Here is a 25301-nt window from a genome sequence, read left to right as displayed (position 1 = left end):
TAGGGCTCTGGAGCCTGCATCCTAGCTCTGCCACTTAGTATCCGGGTGACCGTGAACGAGCGACTTTACCTCTCTTTGCCTTAGATTCTTGCCCTGTAAATGGGATAAAAGCCTCTACCTCATAGGGCCAGTGTGAAGATTAAATAAGTTAATACCTGTAAAGCACATAGAACAGTGCTTAGCATATAGTAAGTGCCCCATAAATGGTAGCAGTAAATATTATAGTGATAAGGCTAGGTTTCCAGCCTCACTGCTCATCAGTTCTCATCTCATGTGTTAATCAGCTTGTTCTAGTTTGCTAGCTGCCAGAATGCAATATACCAGAAACGGAATGGCCTTTAAAAGGGGGAATTTAATGAGTTGCTGGTTTACAGTTCTAAGGCTGAGAAAATGTCCCCATTAAAACAAGTCTATAGAAATGTCCAATCTAAGGCATCCAGGGAAAGATACCTTGGTTCAAGAAGGCCGATGAAGTTCAGGGTTTCTCTCTCAAGTGAGAAGGCACATGGCGAACACTGTCAGGGCTTCTCTCTCAGCTGGAAGGGCACATGGCGAACATGGTGTCGTCATCTGCTAGTTTTCTCTCCTGGCTTCTGGTTCCATGAAGCTCCCCAGGAGGCGTTTTCCTTCTTCATCTCCAAAGGTTGCTGGCTCGTGGACTCTCTGCATCTCATGGCTACATCATTCTGCTCTCTCTCACGCTCATTCTCCAAAATATTTCCTCTTTCATAGGACTCCAATAAACCAATCAAGACCCACCCAAATGGCTGGAGACATGTCGTCACCTAATCCGATTTAACAACCACTCTTGACTAAATCACATCATCCAGGGAGATGATCTCGTTACAGTTTCGAACATACAGTATTGAATAGAGATTATTCTACCTTTATGAAATGGGATTTATATCAAAACATGACTTTCCTTAGGGGGCATATATCCTTTCAAACCAGCACACAGCTGAATTACTTTTCGTTCCCTGAGAGCACCAGATGTTCTCTCTGCATCTGTTCCCTGTCCCCACCCCATCCCCAACTCTGATCTGAGGGTCCGGCCTCTCTTCCCTTATTGGATCCCCAATGGCTGGGCACACTGTATGTTGAATGAATGAATGAGTGACTGGGAAAAGCATCACATTTGGGTGCTGATGAATGAGTAAGAGTTTTCCAGGTGGAGAAGAGGCATACAGGATATATCTATAAAAGGGCCTGTTCCATTCATGGGGCTCCATTCTGGTGCCTGGAGGACAGAGGGGAGGCAGGCTTAGACGGGAGGGCTGGATAAGTCGAGACCTTTTTGTGCAGGCTAAAGAGTCATGAAATGAAGACTTTTGTGAAGATATGGAGGTGGCTTGCAGGAGAGATTGAGGTTGGGAGGCCAGGAGGTGTGGCTAAACTCCAACAGAGAAATGAAAAAGCCTGAACTAAGGTGTAGCAATGGGAATGGAATAAAGGGGGGCATTTGAGAGAAAAATTAATATTGATCTCTTAAACACCTTTGCTGAATACCTCTGAGGAATGATGTTGGGGGCTTGTGGGAACAAAGAGCTCAAGTAACATTTGCTCCTGCCCTCAAGAAGCTCAAATCCCAGCAGAGGTAGGATAACCTATAAATAAAAATATGCACATGCAGGGAAGGCCAAATTCGGTATCATCACAGCCAGTCTCATAGTCAGAGAGATCTCTATGCTTGCGAAATCAGCAAATTTAAGCACTGTGCATTTCAGAATGCTGGCCGTCTGTCTCAAGGATTTCTTTAAGTTCTCAAATTGTTGTTTTAGTCAAAACACACTTCAGTTTAGTTGCACACCCCACCAAGTTGTACATTTCTAACTTTTAGAGGCAGAGTGGTACAGAGGTTTAGATGGAAGCCTACCCCTTCTACTTGGCAGCCCATGATCCTGGACAAGTTCCTGAATTCCATTAGCCCATGTTAGTTATCGTGATGAAAATGAATGAGATTGGAATGGAGAGGGGAGATAAGATGGAAATCGCATAGCAGGTAGGGCAGAATCCTGCCAAAAGTTGTGAGCCACCCTAAAGGCCTTGGACTTTATTCCAAATTCAGAGGGAAGCTGCTGCAGTTGTTTTCCCCCAATTTATTATCATCTATTTTTTTTATTGTGGTAACATATATATATAACATAAAATTTTCTATTTTAACCACTTTCAAGTATAAATTCAGAGCTATTAATTACATTCACAATGTCGTACTACCCTTACAGCCATTGATCACCATAACTTTTCTATCACTCCAAACAGCAACTTTGTACCCATTAAGCATTAACTCCCCACTCCACTTTGACCCTACTGTACTTTGTCTCTATGAATTTGCATATTCTAATTAATCTTGCAATACTTGTCTGGCTTATTTCACTCAACATGATGTCTTCAAGGTTCATCCATATTGTCTCATGTATCAGAATTTCATTCATTTTTTTACAACTGAATAATATTCCATTGCATGGATATACTACATTTTTGTTTATCCATCCATCTGTTGATGGACATTTGTATTGCCACTTTAAAATTGAGATAAAATTTATCTACACTACAATGCAGATATCTCATTGGTTGAGTACCATGAGTTTTGACAGTTGTGTGCATCTGTGTAAGCACCACCTAAAACCCGACGAAAAACATTTCCATCTTCCCACAAAGGTCCGTGGTGCCCCTTCGCAATCAATTCTCATCCCCAGAGCACTGAAGGTTTCAAGCATATTATGTTTGCGTTTTGTAAGGATCACTCTGGCCGCAATGCAGAAGACAGTTTGAGACCGCCCGGGAGGGTGCGGCACATCGCAGGCGGGAGGAGAAGCGATCGGGGAGCCCGGAGGTCGCCTCGGAACCAGAAACCGGGGTCTGAGGGTTCCCAGCTCCCAGCGGACTGAAGGGGAGGTGCCGCTCACACCACGCCCCCGGCCCAAGCCCCGCCCCGTCCAGCGCACGCAGCCTGTAGGTAGCCCCGCCCCGGGTGCGGGCGGGCAGACGCTTCCTATTGGTCTGCTCTCCGGAAGGAACCAGATTCGGGTTCTTGAGCCCAGCGGAGCGGCCGCGGGTTGCGCGGTGCGTGTTTGCGGTGCGTGGTGGTGGCGGGGGTCGTGTGATCCGAGCGCGGGCCGCCAGGTGCGGCCCTTCCGCTGGGCCTCAGTTTCCTCGCATTGCGGGAGCGGAGCCTGACCAACCCTTCGGGCCACCTTGCCGGCCTGGGAGTGGGGAGATCGTCTCAGCTATTGGGAAGGATCGGAGCGACCTCGGGGGTCCCCACCTCCTCAAGGTCCCCGTGCATGATCGACCCCGCCGTTCCCAGGGCCCCCAGCGGTGGCCGGGATGTTCGTCCTGGTGGAGATGGTGGACACCGTGCGGACCCCTCCATGGCAGTTTGAGAGGAAGCTCAACGACTCCATCGCCGAGGAGCTGAACAAGAAGTTGGCTAACAAGGTGCTGGGCCAGCGGGGTCGCGGGCAGGTCTGTGCACGGGAGGGCCCAGCACTTCCCGGGCTAGATCATGCCCAAGGTCGGCATTGGGCAAAGAGCTGGACGTCTCTGAGCCCGGGTTTCTTTGTCTGTAAAAAGGGATGGGGTCATCCTTACTGCACAGGGGAGTTGGAGGGGACCAAAGAGAAAATGGGTTTGAAAAAGGGCTTTGAAACTGGAAGGTGCTGGATTCCACGCTTCCAACTTACTTTGCAACTTTGGGCAAGTCACTTACCTTCTCTGGGCCTTAGTGTCCATTTGTAAAATGGAGATAATAAGGGTTATCTTACCAAGAGTCACATTGTTTTTGTGTATCATAGAGGTAACAGGTGTATCCATTCCCTCCTGCAGCAAGGATTTGCACACCTTCTGTGTACTAGGCCCATTTATCTTAGTGCCCTCTGCCTTTTCTGGAGTAGCCCCCCACCTTAGTTCTTCTGTGTCAGCACCCTCTTTCCTTCTTAGCACTTACCACATTGTTATTTTCTTCTTTCTTTATTTATTTGGTTATTTTTTTTCTCTTTTCCTTCCCATGAGTGTTGAGACCTTTTCTGTCTTCTTCCCTGCACCTAGTGAGAACCTGGCACAGAGTAGGCATTCCAGATTGTTGATTGAATGAATGAAGCAGACAGGGTTCTGCCATATGGTCTGGTGGGGGAAGCAGACATGAATGAGAGGGTCTCACAGATGAATGTGTGTTGAGGTGAAGACAAAGACACTTGCCCACAAGCCTCTGAAACACAGGAATTCACTTGGAGTGAGGGTGACTGCTGCTTTGTTGAGGAGATGGTGCTGGGACTGAGATCTGATGGTGAGGGGGTGGCCTAATTAGGGGATTTGTCTTGGGGGCAGTAGGGGCCTGGTCAGGGAAAAGAGCTGTGCAGGCAGTGGAAAAAGCATGTGCAGAGGCCCTGTGGCAGGAGGGAATATAGTTCCTAGCATTGCATGGCAGAAGCTGGTGCAGCTTGGGCAGAAGGGAAGTGGGGGTGGGGTGGCGAGGCAGGCAGGAACAAGTTTACAGGATGCAGAACACACCATCAGGATATTGTTTTTATTTTTTAATTTTTTATTTTTTTGCATGGGCAGGCATTGGGAATCCAACCCAGGTCTCCGGCATGGCAGGTGAGGACTCTACCTGCTAAGCCACCTGGCCCGCCCAGGATGTTGTTTTTAACCTGCAGAGCAGTGGAAGGCAGTGGAGAAAAGAAAGAAGAGAACTATAGACTTTAGACAGGAGGCAGGACCCTTTAGTAGAGGCTGAGGACACAGGAGGGGTGTGTGCAGATGTGGGGGGCTGTTAGGAGGTGGGGAGGACTCTTGAGAACTTAGTGGATGGCTTCTGTTTCCTTTGTGACGAAGAAGGTGAGGGGACCTGTGGGGGGGTCGAGGTGTGAGCATCATGGAGGGAGAAAGTCCAAGAAGGGAACCTCATCCCTTTGGGGCATGGCTCCTTCAACATTTGGTGAAAGGTGAGAGACAAATTTTTCTGTATTTGCATAATCGGAGGAGGCCTCCCAGAAGAGGTTCCACAAGCTAGGGCACAGATCTCCATGTGCTTCCAAAGCCCGTGCACTCTGCGTCCTTATGGTGGAGAGGTCTGCCCACCTAGCTGAGTTCCCCAAGTGCCTTGCTAATCCCTGAGCATCCCTACAAAAACTCTGATGGGGTTGACACGGTGCTGGTGAAGGGAAGCAGGCACTGAGTGGCTAGTCATCGGGGTGGGATGGGCACCCCCACCCCAATGGAAGCCTGGTAGTTCCATTTTTACAGATGGGGAAACTGAGGCTCAGAAAGGTGAAGTGACCCTTTTGGAGGTCAAACAGTGAGCAGTGGAGCTGGGATTGTTCCTGGATCTGTCTTGTCACCCTGTTCTCTGCCAGCCTTCAGTCCATGTGGCCATATCTGTGGGCCCAAGACTGTGGACAGAACAGAGATTAGCTGCAGTTCTGAAATTCGCTGGGCTGTGAGGCTCTGCCTGGCTTTGGGGACATTGGGAAGTGTAGGTGTAGCCAGGAATCTGTCTTCTGCCCACCCTTACTAGTAAGAGTAATTATCATTAATTGACAATTATTAGTTAATAGCATGTGAGACATACATGGTGTTTTAGTTTGTAAGCTGCTGGGGTGCAATATACCAGAAATAGAATGCCTTTTTTTTTTTGGTATGCTGTATGTTGGGGGTCACATTTCATTCTTTTTCCATATATCTTTTCATTCTTTTTCCAATAACTATCCTGTTATTGCAGTGCCATTTGTTGATTTGTTGGGGGGGATAAGGGGGAAGTGCATGGGCTGGGAATTGAACCCAGGTCTCCCATATGGCAAGCGGGTATTCTACTACCTGTGCCCCTGGAATGGCTTTTTAAAAAAGGGGGAATTTACAGTTCTAATGCCATGAAAATGTCCAAATTAAGGCATCCGGGGAAAGATACCTTGGCTCAAGAAGGCGGATGATGTTCAGGGTTTCTCTCTTAGCTGGAAAGACAGGTGGTGATGATCTCTGCTGTCTTTGTCTCCAGATTTCTTCAGTGGCTTCCCTGGGGGCATTTTCTTTATGCATCTTCAAAGGTCTCTGGCTGTGTGGGCTCTGCTGGTTCTGTTGGTTCTATAGTTTTTTCCCAAAATGGTTCCCTCTTAAAAGGCTCCAGTAAGCAACCCCACCTTGAATGGGTGAAGACACATCTCCATGGAAACCATGTAATCAAAAGTTACTGCCACAATTGGGTGGGTCACATCTCCATGTAAACAATAAAAAAGATCCCATCCAGCAGTATTGAATGAGGGTTAAAGCACATGACTTTTCTGGGGTACATAATAGCTTTAATCCGGCATGCATGGGATGGGGACTTCATATCCATTCTCTCTATTGAACAACCCTGTAGCCTGGTAGTTCCATTTTTGCAGATGGGGAAACTGAGGCTCAGAGAGATGAAGTGACTCTTTTGGAGGTCAGACCGTGAGCAGTGGAGCTGGGATTGTTCCTGGATCTGTCCTGTCACCAGAGGTCCTGTTCTTTCCTGAACCCCACATCTTTCTGAGGTTCCTTACCTCAGGCAGCAGCTCCAACTCTTCCATCCAGAAGATGGAGATCCTTGCCCCTGTCCTGCAGTTGGGGAGGTCTCAGGAGAGACTGTGTGGGGTGCTGGGCCTCTGGGGTCACTCTGGTGTGTTTGTGTATGTGTATACACATGGACACGTATGCACACAGGTTGTGTACAACGTGGGACTCTGCATCTGTCTGTTTGACATCACTAAGCTGGAGGACGCCTACGTGTTCCCGGGGGATGGTGCATCGCATACCAAAGGTGGGTACCTTCTCCTCCTGGGGCATTGGGGGTTCTCGGGGCTCGGTTTTTTGTAGTAAGAAGTGCTGAGGTGGCTGAGAGTGGCTGAAGTTCTGGGCTATTGTTTGGGAGCCCTCTGGCCTCATCCTGAATGCTGGAATTGGCTGGGTAAGTATGGGCAGGCTCTTCCCCTCTCTGGACCTCAGTTTCCTCATTTGTAAGACTCAGGAGGCAGACTGGGGGACTCCCATGGCCTTCTCCAGCGCTGAGCTTGTGGCTCCATGTCTGCACGCTCTTTGGTCTCGTCTGCACCTGACCCTTGCCCTGGGCCCTGCCTCCAGGCCCTCACTATCTGGTCGGGGAGACAGACCGCCCATCAGATGGTGACAGGTGGAACAGTTACTGCTGGCTTAGAAGCGTGGTGCATGAGGGATGCCCTCCTGGGACAGGGAGACTTTGAAGGGCAGCAGGGCATCGTAGTTCAAAGTGTGGCCTCTGGATGCAGATCCCTACCCTGCCGCTTGTTAGCTGTATGCCCTGGACTGTATGTCACCGCCCTGTGCCTCCATTTCCTCATCTGTAGAATGCTGTGAATCATCGGGTTTATGTTACAGGGCGTTTGTGAGGATTAACGCGTCAGTGCGTGTAAAGTGCTTAGGACAGAACCTTGGCACTCAGCACGTGCTCCATGGCTCCCCGAATTGAATTGCTCCGAGCTCTTTTCCTTCTCTTGTTGCCTAAACTTGGTGGCTCAAAACTCCTCCCTATTCTTTAGGGTTCTTCTGGGCTGGCTTGGCCAGGGTGGGCTGTGGGTCTGGGGGGCCTCGGCCAGGATGGGGGGTGTCACCTCCCAGGAGGCTCGTTCACTTGGCAGTTTTGAGGTTCCATAGCTCAGCAGTGCGGGAGCCCCAGCCACAGGCACTTTTCCAGTCTCATGTGGCCAAATCCAGAGTCATAGAGGGAGAAACAGACTCTGCCTTTTGAGGGTAGGAACTGCAGAGTCATGTTGCAGAGGGCTGTGAGGGGACAGTTATCAGAACATGGAAGGAGGATGAGCTAGAGAGAGGGAGCTGGGGCAGGAGCAAGGGACGTGGACAGTCCAAGGTGCCTCTCGGGGAGGGAGTTAGGGTATTCTTCCCCACCTGCCAGCCACACCAGATGGGAAGTGGAGGACAAGAGGGCCTGCTGGGAGGGGGCAGGACCACTCCGAGGGTAGCTGTGCAGTCCTGTCATCACCTGTGCATTCATTAGAGATGCAAATTCTCAGCCTGCTGCAGTCTTCCTGGCTCACAGTCTTTGGGGTTGGCTGGTAAACTGTGTTATAACGAGGTACCAGAGGATTCTCACACAAGCCCGTGTTCGAGGAGCCCTGCCTCAACCCTCTCAGCTCAGAGAGATGTCTGATTCCAGAATGTGCTGCGAGGCTGCCTGGTGTCCATGCTGTGGACATAGACGACATCGCAGAGCCCTAGAAACCAGGCCGCATTTGTACAGACTAGGAACAGTTTCTCTGATGAGAAAATAAGACAGTCCTGTAAAAACAAGGCCACGAGAGCTTCTGTTTAGAGAAACAAAACAAGACACTGTTGAGCTGGGCTCCATCTCTGCGTTTAGACATGGGCTTTGGTTGTCCAGGAGACAAGTGATAACAGCTCCCAGAACTTTAAGAAAAACCACGGGAGGGAAAAGTTTAGTTTGGGAAAACCCTGTCCATTCAGTTGGTTGTTTTTGCTGGTTGATGTAAGCTTTCCATTTGCCATCTTCCCTCCCCATGCCTCCTGGGCCTACTGTTTCCTTGTGAACTAGTTTGAGGAGTCGTGTACTGGGTTAATCATGGCAGATGGACCCAGATCTGAATTCTGGCTCTTTCACTGGATGGGGTACCTCTCAGCCTCAGTTTTCCCATCTGGAAAATGGGATCCCATTGCAGTTACAAGTGCAGTTACCGTGCAGGCGAGCTGTTATTTTGTGGTGGACGTGGGTTGCCACGCTTTGGGGTTGACCCCCGATCCTGGGCACCTGGCCCCCGAACCCTTCCTACAAATATTTGTTTGCTGAGTACCTTCTATGTCCTTGCTCTGTGACCTGGGGCAGGTTGCTCTACCTCCCTGAGACTCGGTTTCTGCATCTCTAAATGATTATGTGGTGTGAAAGAGAAATACCATGTGAAGCCTGGCACATAGTGAGTGCTCACAAGGTGTTGGCCTTTACAGGGTATGGTGCTGGCCCCAGCCCCAGGTTCTCTGCCCTCCAAGCTGGCTGGACCTGGCCCGCTCACCCCGTCCCGGGCTGGCTGGGGGTCCCTGCTCTGGCTCCATATGGGCTGGTGACTGTGGTTGTTCCAGACTGTGGCTCCCTGGGCTTTGTGCTGGTTTGCACCCAAATGTCCAAAACGGGCCTGGCACAAACTCCACAGAGGCTCAGTGAGGATATTAAACCAATCTGAACGCTGGGTCACAGGAACAGGGTTTTTCCATCCTGTGGGTCCATGACCCCTTGCTGCCCTCATCTGCTCTCTGGGAGGTCCCGAGGCTCTAAGCTCCCTGAGACTCCTCAGCAAAGGCCTTCGTCTTGGTGGCTCCTGTCTGTCTCCTCATGGGAAGTGAAGGGTACCAGCTGCCAGCACCATGCCCTGCCCCTAGCCTCCCTTTCGGGTGGAACCCCCATGGCCAGGGCCGGGAGCTGGTAGGTCCTGCCTTTCTTGGGGTGATGGTGGCAGACCTAGTGGGTGTTGGTGGCAGAAGCCAGTGTCTGGGAGATTAAGCCTGCCCAGTAGGTGGCCAAGGAAGGCAGGGTTCAACCTGATGGCCCTGTCTGGTGGGGTACAGAAAAACTTGGAGACATTAGCTGTGGCTATGAGCAGTTTCTCAGCCTTTCTGAGTCACCAGCTTGTCACAGTGGGAATGATGGTGGCAAGGGGCAGCCTCATGGGGTTCTCTGGCCCTGGGTGTTCAGGTCAATGGGGACAGCCCCTTTGGGGCTTTAATCAAGGGGCGGAGGTAACGAGGTGATGCATATGGCTTCTTCCATTCTTTGGGTCGGTGATGTGGGCACAGACTCGACCTGGTATTTCCCTTGGGGGTGGGTGAGTGGGGACCATCCAGGACCAAGAGCCCACGGAGGTATATTTGCTCAGTTGCCAGCTCTGCCACTCCCCACCCCTCTTTAATTTCAGGGCATTTTTAGCACCCTGTTCCAGGTCAGAGCTATGCCTGGGGCAAGCTGCCAATCAGCAGGGACTGGGGAACTTGTTTCCAAACCTGGTTTCCTCTTCCAATTGCTTCTGCCCTTTCTAGAATTTAAAGGAGAGGCTCGAGAAAGGTTGGGATTGACTTTGGGGTTACTGATAGCCCAGAGTCTGGACCCACATGTGACATATTTGGGCTGCAGCTGTTGACCTCCAGGGTGGCCAAGCAGTGGCTGTGCAGGGGATGGGTGAGGGTCTCCTGGCTCAGCTGATGGGTCTGGGCCTGCAGGGGACTCTGGGAGTAGACCGTGCTGGGCAGGCTCCTGGCATGGCTACATCAGGCCCCAGATAACAGGGTGGGAAGGCGGTTACTGTGCACCTGCTTGTCACTGATCTGTCACCTGCTTTCTTCATTTTCAGTCCATTTTCGCTATGTGGTGTTCCACCCATTCCTGGATGAGATTCTGATTGGAAAGATCAAAGGCTGCAGCCCAGAGGGAGTGCACGGTAAGCCTGGCGAGGCCTGAGAGCTCGCGGGGCAGCAGCCAGGCTGGATGGGCCGCCTCCACACTTCAAGCCAGTCCATGTGGGCAGGGGTGGGGTCAGATAGAGACACAGAATCTTCCTTGTGGTGTCAAAGAAGCCTGTTCGTTTTCGCCAGGAACACCAGCTACCTTTGAGTTCTTACTTTCACATAGTACACGAAAACCTGGCCTGCTGTGAGGTTTCACTATGAGATCTTTAACTCGGCATTTCAGGTGGACACTGAAACTGCTTGGTGTGGCCTGGGGTCCTCGGTCACACCAAGGCCTGGTCCCTGTTGTGTGTGTGGTGTCCACCTTGCATTGGCGAGCTGGTGCTTGGGGCTTTGCCACAGCTGTGTGGGCTGTACAAGGGGCAGGGGGGCGGGGCCCAGGTTTCCTCTGGCTCACCTGCCCCATGGCAGCACAGGGTGAGGGAATGTAACCTGGGCTCCTGGCATTTGGCCATCTTGAGCCCCTGACCCACGTGCTTCCCTTCTTCATCTCTTCCAGTATCTCTAGGGTTCTTCGATGACATTCTCATCCCCCCGGAGTCCCTGCAGCAGCCAGCCAAGTTGTATCCTCCCAGGGTTCAAGTGGTTCAGGAGGAGCTCAGGTCTCTCCAAGGAAAGTCCCAACTCTTTGGGGAGCACAGGGTTCTGCGAACTGATGCCCCTGGCCTCTGGGTCCCCTCCAGCCTGCACTTTGGCCCTGGAGGTGCTACCACACCTGTGTGTTTCACACTGGCCGTGATGTCTCGTGCCTGTCTGTTGGCATGTCAGGCCCATGCTTGGTTGTGCAGGTTGTGCCCTGTGCAGCCTTGGGGCTATGAGGTACCATTCACTTCCACGCACTCTCCTTAGGCTGCCCACTTCCTAACTTCCCACTCCCCACATTCCCTCTCCCACGTCCCTCAGGAATCACTTCCAAGATCTCCCAGGTCACTAGGCTGGCCCCGACTTGCTCTGCTCCGTGCCATCCTGGGCTACCCACTGTCCCGTCCCAGCCCTCAGCTGGCTGCATGGGGCTCGTCATTCTCTGGGTCTTTCCACTCATCTGAGACTCTGCAACAGGAGGGACCCCATCTTGTTGCCCCGAGGAGAGTCAGGGCCCCTGATAGGAGGGGAGCATGGCTCCTGGCATGGGCTTTGCTGATGGAGGTGGTGATGGGGGGCCCTGTAGGAGCCTCGAGGCTGTGGCTGGGCCCGTGTAGGCCTGGCTCATCCTCCTGTGGGCTGGGACCTCGGGGCGAGTGTGCTCACATCCCACGGTGTCCTCGTGGAGAACAGGAAAGCCCTTGTGCTGCCTGTCCTCTGGGCTCAGTACAAGACCTAGGCAGGATGAGGAATTTGGAATTGTGCTGTGCAGAAAAGGTAACTGTGGCTCACATTTGAGGCCTGGCTGTGTGCTGGAGCCCTGGGAGCATTTCTGTGTTTGCTCTTTTGTTTAATCCTCGCAACAGCCCTGTGAGGGGAGGTCTGCTACGATCCCTCCTTGGCAGGTGGAGTCACTGAGGCGTAGAGAGGTTGGGTCTTGTGTCAGGGCACCCAGCTGGTGGGGGGTCGGAGCTGCAGTCTGGACCTGGTGATCAGCCTCCGGGCTTGGAGTGGGTCTGGCAGGGGGTGGGCCCAGGCCTGTGGTCACTCCCATCGTAGAGGCTGGGCTCCTCCCTGCCCCGGGTTCTGACACAGCCTGTGTTCTGGCTATGGGGCCGACTCCTCACCAGCCACAGCCCTGAGTTTGCACAGGGACCTGGGCCTGCTTTTTCCGGGGTGGGGGTGGTGTATAGGGCCCCCACAGGCCTTGTTGTTGCCTTGACCCTGGGTCCTGCCCAGCGACGAGGCAGAGCAAGTGTGGGTGTGGGAGTACGAGACTGAGGAAGGCGCACACGACCTGTACATGGACACTGGTGAGGACGTCCGCTTTCGCGTGGTAGATGAGAGCTTTGTGGACACATCACCCACAGGGCCCAGCTCTGCTGAGGCTGCCTCTTCCAGCGAGGAGCTGCCGAAGAAGGAAGCTCCGTACACGCTTGTGGTGAGCTGCCCCGTTGTGGCTGTGGAAACCAGTAGGGAGAAACCAGTGCTGCATGAATTGGGGTTCAGCTCCTGGAATTCCTGTCCTAGCAGGTTGGGTCCAGGTCACGTCTCCCTTTGGGGACGAGTGAACCTCAGAGCTGCCCTACCCGAGCCCAGGCTGGGCCTGAGGTGGTGGGGAAGCTGGCTGATGCTCCTCAGCTGCCAGTGCCGACTAGTCAGACCTGATGTGGGTTCAGTTCATGAGGCATTTACCCTCATGATGCCAGAGTCAGTGACACATGAGAAAAATGGGATTCCAGGGGCCTGCTGGAAAGGGTTTTTGTTGTAAGGGGGGCCCAAATTGTTTGCTTTTGAGGGCAGCTGTCATCCTTAGGAATCTGCAGCTGGGAGAATCCTCTGTCTGGATTTGGAGGCAGAGCTTCACGATCGCTAGACCTTTCTGGCAGGACTTGACCATGGGCACATCGGGAGGGCAGACCCAGTGCTGGCCTGCGGGGTCCCCTGTTGGCCTGGCCATGGGTGAGAGGGTACTTGACCCCAAATGTGGGAAGTAAAGTCAGTGCTTTCCTTACACGCCTCCGGGAGGCTGGCTGGGGAGAGGTGGGCTGTGCACTCCAGACCTGACAGCAAGAGTGCGAGTTTGGTTCCTGGATTTCCACAAAGCCTCTCGTGCATCCCACCCTCTTTTGCCTGTGCTGACCTCCTGGGGTGCTGACAAGGAAGAGCCTCTTTACCTCCTGCTCAAGGTGGCTCAAGCCCTGAATGCACCTGACAGGGGTTTGTCCTCTCTCTCCACCTGGCAGGGATCCATAAGCGAGCCAGGGCTGGGCCTTCTCTCCTGGTGGACCAGCAGCTAGCCCAGGATTCACCACAGGCCCTGCCTGGCCGGCAGGCTCCACCCCAGCCCTCACGAAGGTCGTGTACTGGGCTGTGAAGGTGACAGCAGCTGACATGGGTGCTGGTGAGGAGAACTGGTATCACCTAGAGCTGGAGGGTGAGCTAGGGGTGGCAGGGCTGATGTGGGCCCCCCACTCTGGGCTTGCTTCTTCTCCAGGTCTGTCCCAGAAACCTCGCCATCCCCATGGACTTCTGGTTCCCAATGAGAGCAAAGACATTTAATAAACAATGGCAGCAACAGTAGGGAAGGTGCTGCCCTTGTCTCGAAAGCAGTGTCATGACCTAAGGTCACTGAGTTGCCATGGTTGGAACAGTGTGTCCTTCCTCACCACCAGATGACCTGTGGGGATGATTCTCCCACCTCCTCTCCAAAAGAAAAAAAAAAGACGAGGTCTAGGGGTTTGAGAGACCTGGGCTGCCTCACACTGGGCCTTGGGCTGGCTGAACTGCTAACAACATAGTCTTGCAGGGAGCATGAGGCTGGCATGGGGTTTTGGTGCTTTGGGACCTGGAGCTAGGCATTTGCTTATCAGCCTGTCAAGGGGTAGTCACCTTTCCACCAGCATTTGGGGGTGGGGGGCAGGTGGCCCATGACCTCAGCCAGACTAGCTAGATGGGGGTGATGCAGTGTTTGTGGCCCAGAGTGACAGGTTGGTGACCTGTGCTCACCTCTCTGAACACTGGAACAAGAGGGAACTAGGGGAAGAATGGCTAAACAAACTGTGGTATATACATACGATGGAATATTATGTAGCTTTAAGACAAGATAAACTTATGAAGCATGTAATAACATGGATGGACCTAGAGAATATTATGCTGAGTGAGTCCAGCCAAAAACTAAAGGACAAATACTGTATGGTCCCACTGATGTGAACGGACATTCGAGAATAAACTTGAAATATGTCATTGGTAACAGAGTCCAGCAGGAGTTAGAAACAGGGTAAGATAATGGGTAATTGGAGCTGAAGGGATACAGACTGTGCAACAGGACTAGATACAAAAACTCAAAAATGGACAGCACAATAATACCTAATTGTAAAGTAATCATGTTGAAACACTGAATGAAGCTGCATCTGAGCTAAAAAAAAAAAAGAGGGAACTAGGGGTCAGCAGTTGCATGCTGTTGATTTAGCAGTGGGTTTTCCAGGTTCCTTCTGCTCCTTTGCCCACTCTGCCTGGACCAGTCTGTTGGGGAGCAGATCTTGTCCTGGTTGTGGCACCTTTGTGGGACCTGCTTCAGTCCACACAAGAGTACCAGAACGTGGAGGTGCTTGGTGGTGGCAACTTGACGTCACTCCAGGAAGGAGGAGCAGGTGCAGAACAGCACTGTCCCCTGCCTCCTAAAGCTGAAAGGTTGGGGTCAGGCCAGCTCGGAGCTCTGACCCTCCGCAGCTGCATTTTCTAGGGCAGTCTCAGCTATAAAATGGGGACCATACCTACCCTCATGTATGGCCTGAGGGTTTAGAGGGTCAATGAGACCACGCCTGCATCTCACCAATGCCCAGGACCTCAGGGCAGCTCAGCTCAGGGGTTTCAGCTGTAGATGAAAATCTAGGGCCTCCACGGGAGCTCTAGGGATACTGGATGAAGTGGGAAAGGGGGTGTGCTGGTTTGAAAGGAAGTATGCCCCCTAAGAAAAGCCATGTTTTAATATAAGTCCCATTTCATAAAGGTAGAATAATCCTTATTCAATACTGTATGTTTGAAACTGCAATCAGATCATCTCCCTGGATGATGTGATTTGGTCAAGAATGGTTGTTAAACTGGATTAGGGGATGACATGTCTCCACCCATTTGGGTGGGTCTTGATTGGTTTATTGGAGTCCTATAAAAGAGGAAATATTTTGGAGAATGAAAGATTCAGAGAGAGCAGAGAATGCTGCAGCACCATGAAGCAGAGAGTCCACCAGCCAGTGACCTTTGGAGATGAAGAAGGAAAACGCCTCCTGGGGAACTTCATGAAACTGGAAGCTAGGAGAGGAAGCTAGCAGATGACGCCATACTCGCCATGTGCCCTTTCAGCCGAGAGAGAAGCCCTGACTGTGTCCGCCTTGTGCCTTCCCACTTGAGAGAGAAACCCTGAACTTCATTGGCCTTCTTGAACCAAGGTATCGTTCCCTGGATGCCTTTGATTGGACATTTCTATAGACTTTGTTTTAATTGGGACATTTTCTTGGCCTTAGAACTGTAAACTAGCAACTTACTAAATTCCCCTTTTAAAAAGCCATTCCATTTCTGGTATATTGCATTCCGGCACCTAGCAAACTAGAACGGGGGGCTGCCCTGCAGTGCTGTGAGGAGGTTGGGGGGTATGGTGATGAGGGTCTAGCTATGGGTAGGGCAGCCAGAGGCCTCCAGTGACCTTGCCTGAAGAAACCCTCTCTGGACCCTCAAGGTGATACCAGCACAAATACCACTCATACACAGAGCAGTCATTAGACTTTCTTATTTTCCTTGCAAGAACAAAAGGTTCTCTTCAGCCCAAAGTGAAATGATTAGGCAGGAAAAAACTTGGTGGGAGTTTTGTCATCAAAAATAAATACAGTTGCACAGACCTGCTCAAAATCTGAACCAAACCAAACAAGAAAGCAGGGGGCTGGGGATTACTTTAAGAACCTCCTCAACCTTGGGCTCAGGGAGGCAAGGCAGGAGGAGTGTCTGGTTTTGTTTTCTTAGAGCAGGAAGCCACGGCTGGATTGGACCTGATCCTTTCTGATGATACATGGGCACCGCACTTGCAAATGGCCCCTGAGCTGGGTCGGTGGGGCAGGGTGGGTGGTGTCAGGCAAGTGACAGCCTCACTGTTGTAGTTCCTTCATTCTGTTCAAAGCACTGCCAGCCTGGAACCACTCAATCTGGGTCTCATTGAAGGTGTGGTTCAGGAGGATCGTTTCCTGGGTCCCGTTGGGGTGCTTGATGATGCATTTCAAGGGCTAGAGAGAGAGAGGCAGTATGGGTACCCAGTGGCTGAGGCCCTGAGAAACATGGTGCTCAGATCTGATGCTAGTCAGGAAGGCAGGGCCTTGGAGGGCAGTAGGTGAACCCATTCCTAGGCCCAGTCTAGGTGGCAGTGGGTAAAACCTGGATGGTACCCAAGGAAAACTCCTGGGGCCAAGAGGGACCTGCTGGGGATGGGCTGTTGGACTTTTAAGAGCCAGGCCTAGCTAATGGGTGGGAAGTGGGGGGCCTGCACTGGCACCACCCTCAACTCTGAGTAACTGGGCATTTCCTTCCCTTCTCAAAGGGCTCTTCCAGCTATAACCAAAGTTCATGAGAGCAGCTGTGGGGGAGACCAGGTGTAGGTGGGGTGCAAAGGTGACTGTCCCTACCCCACCCCTCAGGAGGACCCCAGGGGAGATTCTAGGGTTTCCCTCTGCCCTTCCTTTCTTCCCTGGCCCCCTGACCTTGCCAGGGGCAAAGTCCTTCAGGCCCTGGATGGTCAGCTTGTCCACAGGGTGGATCTTGTTGTAGTCGGCTGGATCAGCAAAAGTGAGGGGCAGCAGGCCCTGCTTCTTCAGGTTGGTTTCTGAAAGCCAAGAGGGCATGTTCAGTCAGCAGGGGTGGTGCCCTCCTTACCTGCTCTTCATGCAGGAAGCATCATCTTCAGGTGCAGAGAGCTTCCTTTTCTAAATCCAGGTAGGGCTCTGGGAGAGACACCCCTAATCCTGCCACATGGGACAAACTTGGGAGCATGACAAGGTCCAGGTCTGCTCTACCCCAATGATGTGGGATTTTACCTTTCATTTAGTGACACTTTAATTGTGTAGATGTTAGGGCATATGTAAGGCCTGCCTTATAGACACATTCCCAAGAGAAATCCTTAACCCTGTGTCCTGGGATTTGGTAACCTAGGTCTGCAGGTTTGAAAGCAAGTCTGTGCTTGCCTGGGGTGGGGAGCTATGGGTATCGGACTTGCAGAGGGATGATGGCTGTGGGGGGTGGGCTGCAGGAATAGTGGACACAGCCTTAAGCCAAGTGCACAGGCTCTGGCAGGTTGGGCGGCCTTGTGAGCGGATGGGCAGGGCCCAGCCTCCATTCACCGTGGATCCTGGCGAAGCTCTTGGTGATGATGGCCCGGCCCCCAAGGTGACGGGGCTCCAGCGCTGCGTGCTCCCGGCTGGAGCCCTCGCCGTAGTTTTCATCTCCAATCACCACCCACCTGATGCCATGTTTCTGTTGGGCAAGTGGGGAAGGAAGTTATGAGGGAAAAGAGGGTGTCACCCCCCACCTGCTTCATCCCTTGGCACAGGCAGATGTGACCCCCACCATGAATGCTCAGCGTGGAGGCAGCAGCGGGTGGAGGGCCATGGCAGGGGCACAGTGGGGGAACTGCCACTGACCCCCACGAACTCTGACCCACCTTGTAGTAGCGGGCAGTGTCGGGGACAGGGCCAAACTCCTGGGTGACAGCGTTGCGCACGGAGTTGGCCTTGCCGTTTTCTATGTTGATGGCGCCAATCAGCAGGTTGTTGGAGATGTTGTCCAGGTGCCCACGGAACTTAAGCCAGGGACCAGCAGCCGAGATGTGATCGGTGGTACATTTTCCTTTGACCTTGGGTGGGTGAACAGAGAAGACAGATGTCAAGGGTGGTCCTTGACTGGCAGATAAAAGGAGAAGCCCTTTAGAGGAACTCAGCTGGCCCAAGTGCCCAAGACTGACAGGGTTGAGGAGAGAAGCAGGTCAGGCTTTGGACATGTGGTCCTGCTTTGCCATTCAAGCCAGATGGGCTTAGGCAAGGTCAATACCCACCCCCTCAAGGCTTCAGCCTGCTCAGCGAGAATCAGGATAGTATACTCCTTCATGGGCCAGGATGCTCGGTGGACTTAATGGGGGCACAGGCGGGGCAGGGAAGACAAATATGTCTGTTTCCAAACCCTTCAGGTGTAAGCTAGAAGACCAGCCACTGAGGATCCAGGGAACGGGTCTGAGATCATCAGACTCACCTGTCCAATGGGCTTTTAACACTGGCTGTCCCAAAGGAAAGCCTAGAGACAGACCCCTTAGCAAGCAGCCTCAGTTAATGCCTGAGGTGGGTCTGAGGTCTCAGGCCACACCATAAAGGCTGGCTTCTGCTCACCTCCCCAACACAGGCCACACTCACAAACGGTCGACTGTGGGGATAGGAGAATTGATAATTTCTGGAGCCTCAATGGCCAAGCTAGAGATATGGAGACCTGCTATGCAAGGCGGCAAGCACCCTTCTTGTCCTGCCTGCGCTCCGCTCACTTGCCCATAACCCACTGGAGGTGGCTCTCACCAGCTGCTACTGGATGGCTGAGAGCCTCAAACTGTAGCTGGCCAGATCCAACTCGGGATGGTGTGGGGCCATGGAGAAGGGAAGACGGGCTGTGGATGCCCTCTGTCCTCTGCAGTCAAACTGCCATACCTGACCCCACCTTAATCTCAACCTTGCCTTCCACCTGTGCCAAGAGGAGTCATGTGGGACCTAGGCCACCTGGCAAGTCAGGACAGTTTTTGCCTCCTTCCCCATGCTGCTAACCTTGATGAGGATCTGCAAGTCTTCCAAGTCTTTGCCATCCCACTTGTCAAAAGGCTCCAGTAACTGCAGGCGCTGGCTGGTGGGGCTCACGTCTACCCGCTGCCCACTGCTGTCCTTGGGAGGATGCTGGTAAGTGTCCTGCCCAGGGTCAAACTCCTGCAGCAGGGGATGGGATGTGTTGCGTGCTGAGTCCTCAGTCCCCATGTGAACAGGCTCTTGTAGGAGACCAGTGCCCTGCGCCCTACTCCCAGGTTGGGGGAAGGAAGTGCCTCGGCCACTCAGCAACCAGCAATGGTCATGAGACACCCAGGCTGAGGCAGGCCTGCAGCGCTGACAGCACAGGGTGACAATGCCTGCTCACCGCTTGGGGAAGCTCATCTGCGTCTGGAGCCTCCAGCTTGAACTTCTTGCCATCCTTGCCTGTCAGGAAGTCAGTCTCTGGGTTGAACTTGAGAGTGCCGGCAATGGCCAGAGCTGTGACAATCTAAAATGGAGGTCAGTTTGTTGGTTATTACCAAACATCACTCCAGGTTCTCCCCAGAGACCAGAGCTGTAAGAATATCTTTGGGACCCTGGGCGAGCACAGGACTTATGAATCAGCGGCAATTTCAGCTTCTACCACTCCCTGCTTGGTGGCCCTGGACTTCAGTTCTCTCCTTGGAAGCGGGGAACAGCACAACTTGCTCAGCTCTCCTCCTTGCTTACAGGTGTACTGGACAGAGCATGGGAGAGATGGGTGTGACCCCCTGGACTGGGAGCAGCCTAGCACCCTGAGAGGTGCTGATACAGATGCAGCTGTGATGAGGACGTTTTTCTCTGAGCAAAAGAAAAGTATTCCTGGAACATTCATTAAAAAAAATCAAGTCAAGAAAGACTGGCCCTGTGTCAACCACGGCTGAGGCTGAACACCCACTAAGTGCCTGGAGCACATCAGCTCATTCAATGTTAATGATGATGATGACTTTCACTGAACTAAGCATGGGTTGGAAACCAGTGCAGTAAAGTCCCCTTTGGGGAATGGTGAGAAAGGGGGAAAATTCAACTTCCCCAAGTTGAATTCTTGATATTCTCACAAGCAGTGTGGACAACCAAAGCTATAGGCTGAGCCCCCAATCTTGGGGTTTGTTCATAGGAAACAACCCAACAAAGGACAGGTCAAACGTACTTAAAATTAAGCCTAAGAGTCACCCCCAAGAGAACCTCTTTTGTTGCTCAGATGTGCCCTCTTTCTCCAGCCAACACAACAAGCAAACTCACCATATCCCCCTGTCTATGTGGGACATGACTCCCAGGGGTGTGGACTTTCCTGGCAACGTGGGACAGAAATCTTAGAATGAGCTGAGACTCAGCATCAAGGGATTGAGAAAACCTCGACCAAAAGGGGGAAGAGCAAAATGAGACAAAATAAAGTGTCAATGGCTGAGAGATTCCAAATAGAGTCAAGAGGTTATCCTGCAGGTTACTCTTATGTGTTAAATAGATATCACCTTGTTAGTTAAGATGTAATGGAGAGGCTGGAGGGAGCTGCCTGAAAATGTAGAGCTGTGTTCCAGTAGCCATGTTTCTTGAAGATGACTGTATAATGATATAGTTTTCACAATGTGACTGTGTGATTGTGTGATTGTGAAAACCTTGTGTCTGATGCTCCTTTTATCTACCTTATCAAAAGACGAGTAAAACATATGGAATAAAAATAAATAATAGGGGGAACAAATGTTAAAATAAATTTAGATTGAAATGTTTGTGATCAATGAAAGGGAGGGGTAAGGGGTATGGTATGTATGAATTTTTTTCTGTTGTCTCTTTTTCTGAATCGATGCAAATGTTCTAAGAAATGATCATGATGATGAATATGAACTATGTGATGATATTGTGAATTACTGATTATATATGTAGAACGGAATGATCAAAAGTTAAGAATGTTTGCGTTTGTTTGTTACATTTAAAAAAAAATTTTTTTTAATTAATAAAAAAAGAAACCATGGCAGTGCTTTTACCTTTCTCACACTATCCTGACAGGATTAGTGGGGCACAGAGAAGTGAACTGAGTTGGCTGAGCATATACAGCAAGTTAGAGTGGGGCTGGAATTTGCCCTAGACAGTGAGATTCCAAAGCCCATGCTCTTAACCACTAACTACACGATGTTAATATCTCATAACCCTCAGAGTGGCACGTGGAGAACAGGTGTGATGTGCCAGGGAGCACGGTGCTTGGGGCTGGGGAAGGCCTGTGGCTCTTGGATTTTCCTTGGATAACCCAGCTCTTGATGCCTGCACCCTGGGGGTCAGATGCTTTTGTCATCAGCCCTATCTTCTCCTGGGCAGGGCCCAGAGACAGCTGCAGGTTAGTCCCTGGCTGGGCAGAATCTTACCTCCGGCGATGTGACAAAGGCATGGGTCTCGGGGTTTGCATCATTGCGGCCTGTGAAGTTCCTGTTGTAGGAAGTGACGATAGTGTTCTTCTCCCCCTTCTTGATGTCCTTCCTGCCGGGTCAGAGGGGACAGGTTTAGGGATGTTAGGCCTTGTCACCTGGATCCTCTAGAGTGCCTGCTTAACTCATGACAGAGGAGCAAGAAATAGAAAGACCCCCCAAAAATGGCCTCCTCCTTGAGACTCATAATGCAGAGCAGGAGGGAACCACAGGGTTCACCGAGGCTTGCTTGAGGCCACATGTGAGCTGAAGGCTGAAATTAAGGCCTAAATTTCCTGACCCCAGAGCTGCAGCTTCCTTTCAAATAGCTTCTCACCCACAGATCCTGGATGAGTCCATTAGGATGAGGTCTTTCTGGCTTTTTCCCTGCCAGCCTTGGGTTTGGCCAGAAGCACTCACTGTCTTTCTAGGCCTCTTCCTCTTTACCTCCAGTCCAACTTTCAAGTCAGAGCCCAGGGGCTTGTCCTACCCAAAGATGTCCCTCTCACCTGTCCCACTGGCCAATGCAGGGGCCACAGGCGTTGGCCAGGACAATGCCACCCACGTCCCGCAGGATCTGTGCCTGCAGAGCAAAGAGGACAGGGAACTGTCAGGGATAGGCAACTGGCTGATGGGAAAGGATGAAGCACTGTATTGGGACCCTTGGGCAGCTGCAGGGACCATACCAGCCCACAGTATAACAAGGTTATGGCTTGTCCCACCCTGAAATCCTATCACCCAGTGGTAGATGGGGAACTTACATAGCCATCCCGCTCAATGGTGGCGCGGATCTGTTCTGAGCCTGGTGTGATGGTGAACTGGGACTTGCACTTGATTCCATGGGCCAGTGCCTGCTTGGCTACAGCTGCTGAGCGCCCCATGTCCTCATAGCTCGAGTTGGTGCAGCTGCCAATCAGCCCTGGTGCATTTTGGGCACAGGGGTCAGAGGTCAGTACGAAGCCGTGATTAGAGGCCTCTAACTGAACTAGAAATATCCAGACCTAGCCAGAGGAGGTCACCAAATATGCTGAGCCAAAGACTGTTTTTAATAGAAAAAAGCTGGAAGCAATCAAAATAGCCAGCAAAAAGGATAGACTTACTCATGACCCAGTCATTTGTGGGAAGTCGATGTAGTCATTAAACATGATACAGACCACGTATGTTAAGAGCCTGACCCATTTCTACAAAAATATAATATGCAAGCATGTGTACATCAGAGGCTTTACCAAATAGCAACGATTACTGCTGGATGGGAGCTTACAGGAGATGCTAACTTGCTTTTATACTTTTCAGGATTCTATGATTTTTAATTTTATAATCAGGAAAACAAATTATTTAAAAAGTCAATAAATTACTTACATTACATTGTCTAGCTATCAAGACAGTCTCTTATCATTTCAGTGACTTAATTCCTAATTACTAAAGCACCAAAGAGTTTTAAAAAAATTTACTTCAATAGGAGTGAACAGTTATTATGGGATACTTACTTGATGCAAGACACTGTAGAAAACTCTTTTCACGTATTAATTAACTCATTCACATCCCCCCAAAATTCTGAAGGGTAAGTATGACTATGCCCATTCGATAGTTGGGGAACCAAGGCACAGGGAGATTAATAATGTGCTCAAAGTTACAAAACCAGGAAGTGGCAGAGGCAGAGCCAGGGTCCAAACCCAGGTCACCTGGCTCCAGCGTCCACACTCTTGGCAGCACCACTGTACTGATTCCCTGTTGTGGATGACGTTATTTATACTGACATGCCAATGTGCTTGCATATGTAAATCTGGAAAGTAAAATAAAAGTGGCCTAAATAATGGCAGACTCTCAGAGCTTGTTTCTGGCTGAGGGTTGAAATTAGGGGTGTTTTAAAATTCTTCTTGCTTGTCAATTTCTCTACAGTGAACATACATTTTTCACCCAAAGAAACATGACAAAAAGCCATACAAAAAAATAAAAAAGAAAAAATTATTTCAGAAAGTACCCTATAGAGGTGCCATATGGTAAGCACAGGGACTCTACAGACTGAACGGACCACTGGCTATGGCCCCTTAGCAAAACCGACTGGGGTGGAAAACACTCACCCACTCGGATGTCCAGAGGCCATCCCTCCTTCTCTGCCACAGTGCCCACTTCTGCCACTGGGTGGGCCAGGTCAGGGGTGAAAGGCCCATTGATGTGCGGCTTCAGCTGAAAAAAACAGACACGAGGAGTATAAAGAGAGCAGAGAGGACAAATCTCGTAATGTAGACAGCCTCTGTTCTTCAGAGGCTGCCTGGCTCCCACTTGCCAACTCTGTACAAGGACCTGGGCAACCAATCTCTATTTTCAGGGTTCAAGCTCAGGAAACACCTGAGCACCTCCAGTTGGCATGGCAGGCACCAGCTCCTGGAATCCCCCATCCCTGCAAGGCCAGGATCATCTCTACTCTGCAGACAAAGGAGCCAAAGCTCAGAAGTGACATGCTTTGTTCAAGGTCATAGGAGATGGCAGAGGTATGATATGACTCAAGGTTCATCATCTTGACATACAAGAGTTATTTTCAGAATCTTATAACAAAATTTACTTTAGGTCCATGCTTCACATGTGATGACTCTCAATAAATGTAAAGCACTCAAACTGTATACTTGAACGTGGTTAAAATGGGAAATTTTATGTTATTTATGTTACCACAATAAATTTTTTTTTTAAATGGTGACAGAAATCAAAACAATGGTTGCCTATGGGAGAAGGGTGTGGACTGAGTGTAACAGTGGTAATAGGGAATTTGGGGTAATCGGGGGATGATGGAATTATCCTCTGTTTTGACTGGAGCGGTGAATGAAGGTAGATTCAGTTTATCAAAACTCATCAAATTGTACACTTAAGATGTCAATTCACTGTAAGGAAATTTTATCTCAATTTTTTAAAATAAAAAAAGCTTAAAAATGTAAAGCACTCAGCAAATGGCAGTCCATCACTGAGCAAACACTCCATTAATGTTAGCAGTTATTAGTTAATGTTATCTAATTACAGATTAACTCCTTTTGAATCCCACAAACTTCTCATATTTTACAGATGACATGAGAGCCACAGAAATTAAATATCTTGCCTAAGATCACACAGCTTAAGGGGCAGAGTGGAAATCTGAACTCATGCAAATGACCATTCTGCTCTGCTGCTTCTCTTCATTTGACCTGCCCTTCCTCTGGCATTCTAAATGCCAGCTCTGGTGCAGGTCTCAGTATGCCAAAGCCTGCTTGGGCCTGGGAATCTTGGGTCTTGCCCTCGGTGCAGGTCAATGAACTCTGACATCAAAGCCAACCCTCCAGGGCAAAACTTGGCTTATGCTAAAGCTGATATGGGAACAAACAGGCTCAGTGTTGTAATCAGTCACCTCTTCTCCCCACTCCCCCAGCCCCATCCTCCAATTTCTTTCAAGCTTTGAAAAATTCAGGCCACAGTTTTCAAGGGCATCGTGACATCAAAGGCCAAAGGCCTGCTGGTTGTCTGGGCAGGGGCCTACCATGGCCTTCCCCAGTGCCGAGAATACAGTGGCCACTAGAAACCCCAGATGGGTCCTGAACTTCCCACGGTCAGAAATTCCTTGGATCCAATTCCCTTCCTCACCTCGTTGAGGTTAATTTCAATCAGTTGGTCATAATGGCAGCCAGAATCAGGTACTAAGTGGTCCTTGAATTCCTCAGCTATATTGGCAATATCTGAAATCAACAAGGGAGGGAGACTGAAGTATGGGCAACAGAGAATGGTTCCTCCATCCACCCAGCAGTTACCTGGTGCCTGCCAAATATCAGATCCTGGGCAGTGACCAGGTAAACAAAGGGAACAAAACAAACAGCACAGAACACTGTGCCTGCCATCAAAGAGCTTGCAATCTAGCAAAGGAACTATCAATGAGATGACAGTTACCACAGGATAGGAAAGAGACCTACAGAAACCTGGGGACCCAGAGGAGAAGCACCTGCCTGAGGTCCAGAGTCAGGAAAGATTA

General features: G+C 50.8%; 2 protein-coding genes across 7 annotated transcripts in view; one reads left to right on the top strand and one right to left on the bottom strand.

Annotated features, from left to right (window-relative positions):
• Positions 1-2998: 2998 nt before the first annotated feature.
• POLR3H (RNA polymerase III subunit H) lies at positions 2999-24340 on the top strand. Of its 3 annotated transcripts, none has more exons than XM_077168993.1 (6): positions 2999-3063; positions 3308-3438; positions 6682-6778; positions 10365-10451; positions 10979-11042; positions 12301-24340. In XM_077168993.1, the coding sequence occupies exons 2-6, from the start codon at positions 3328-3330 to the stop codon at positions 12830-12832; spliced, it is 891 nt and encodes a 296-aa protein (XP_077025108.1). In that variant the 5' UTR covers positions 2999-3063; positions 3308-3327; the 3' UTR covers positions 12833-24340. The 3 variants fall into 3 exon arrangements, with proteins under 3 accessions (XP_077025108.1, XP_077025111.1, XP_077025110.1); XM_077168996.1 differs by having other exon boundaries at positions 3010-3438; positions 12301-12502; positions 13308-24340; XM_077168995.1 differs by having other exon boundaries at positions 3013-3076.
• ACO2 (aconitase 2) overlaps positions 15824-25301 on the bottom strand; it is a 67717-nt gene continuing 58239 nt past the window's right edge. For all 4 annotated transcript variants that reach the window (XM_077168989.1, XM_077168991.1, XM_077168990.1 and 1 more), the window contains 11 exons: positions 24920-25011; positions 23395-23500; positions 22075-22232; positions 21823-21896; positions 21275-21386; positions 19264-19386; positions 18903-19058; positions 17762-17953; positions 17442-17574; positions 16806-16927; positions 15824-16334 (listed from right to left, as the gene is read on the bottom strand). In XM_077168989.1, coding sequence (XP_077025104.1) covers positions 16200-16334; positions 16806-16927; positions 17442-17574; positions 17762-17953; positions 18903-19058; positions 19264-19386; positions 21275-21386; positions 21823-21896; positions 22075-22232; positions 23395-23500; positions 24920-25011 — 1403 coding nt within the window. In that variant the 3' untranslated portion in view covers positions 15824-16199. The remainder of the gene's footprint in view (positions 16335-16805; positions 16928-17441; positions 17575-17761; positions 17954-18902; positions 19059-19263; positions 19387-21274; positions 21387-21822; positions 21897-22074; positions 22233-23394; positions 23501-24919; positions 25012-25301) is intronic.

This window comes from Tamandua tetradactyla, chromosome 7 (genome assembly GCF_023851605.1).
Source record: "Tamandua tetradactyla isolate mTamTet1 chromosome 7, mTamTet1.pri, whole genome shotgun sequence".
NCBI classification, from domain to species: Eukaryota; Metazoa; Chordata; class Mammalia; order Pilosa; family Myrmecophagidae; genus Tamandua; species Tamandua tetradactyla.
This window is presented reverse-complemented; position numbering and strand designations above follow the sequence as displayed.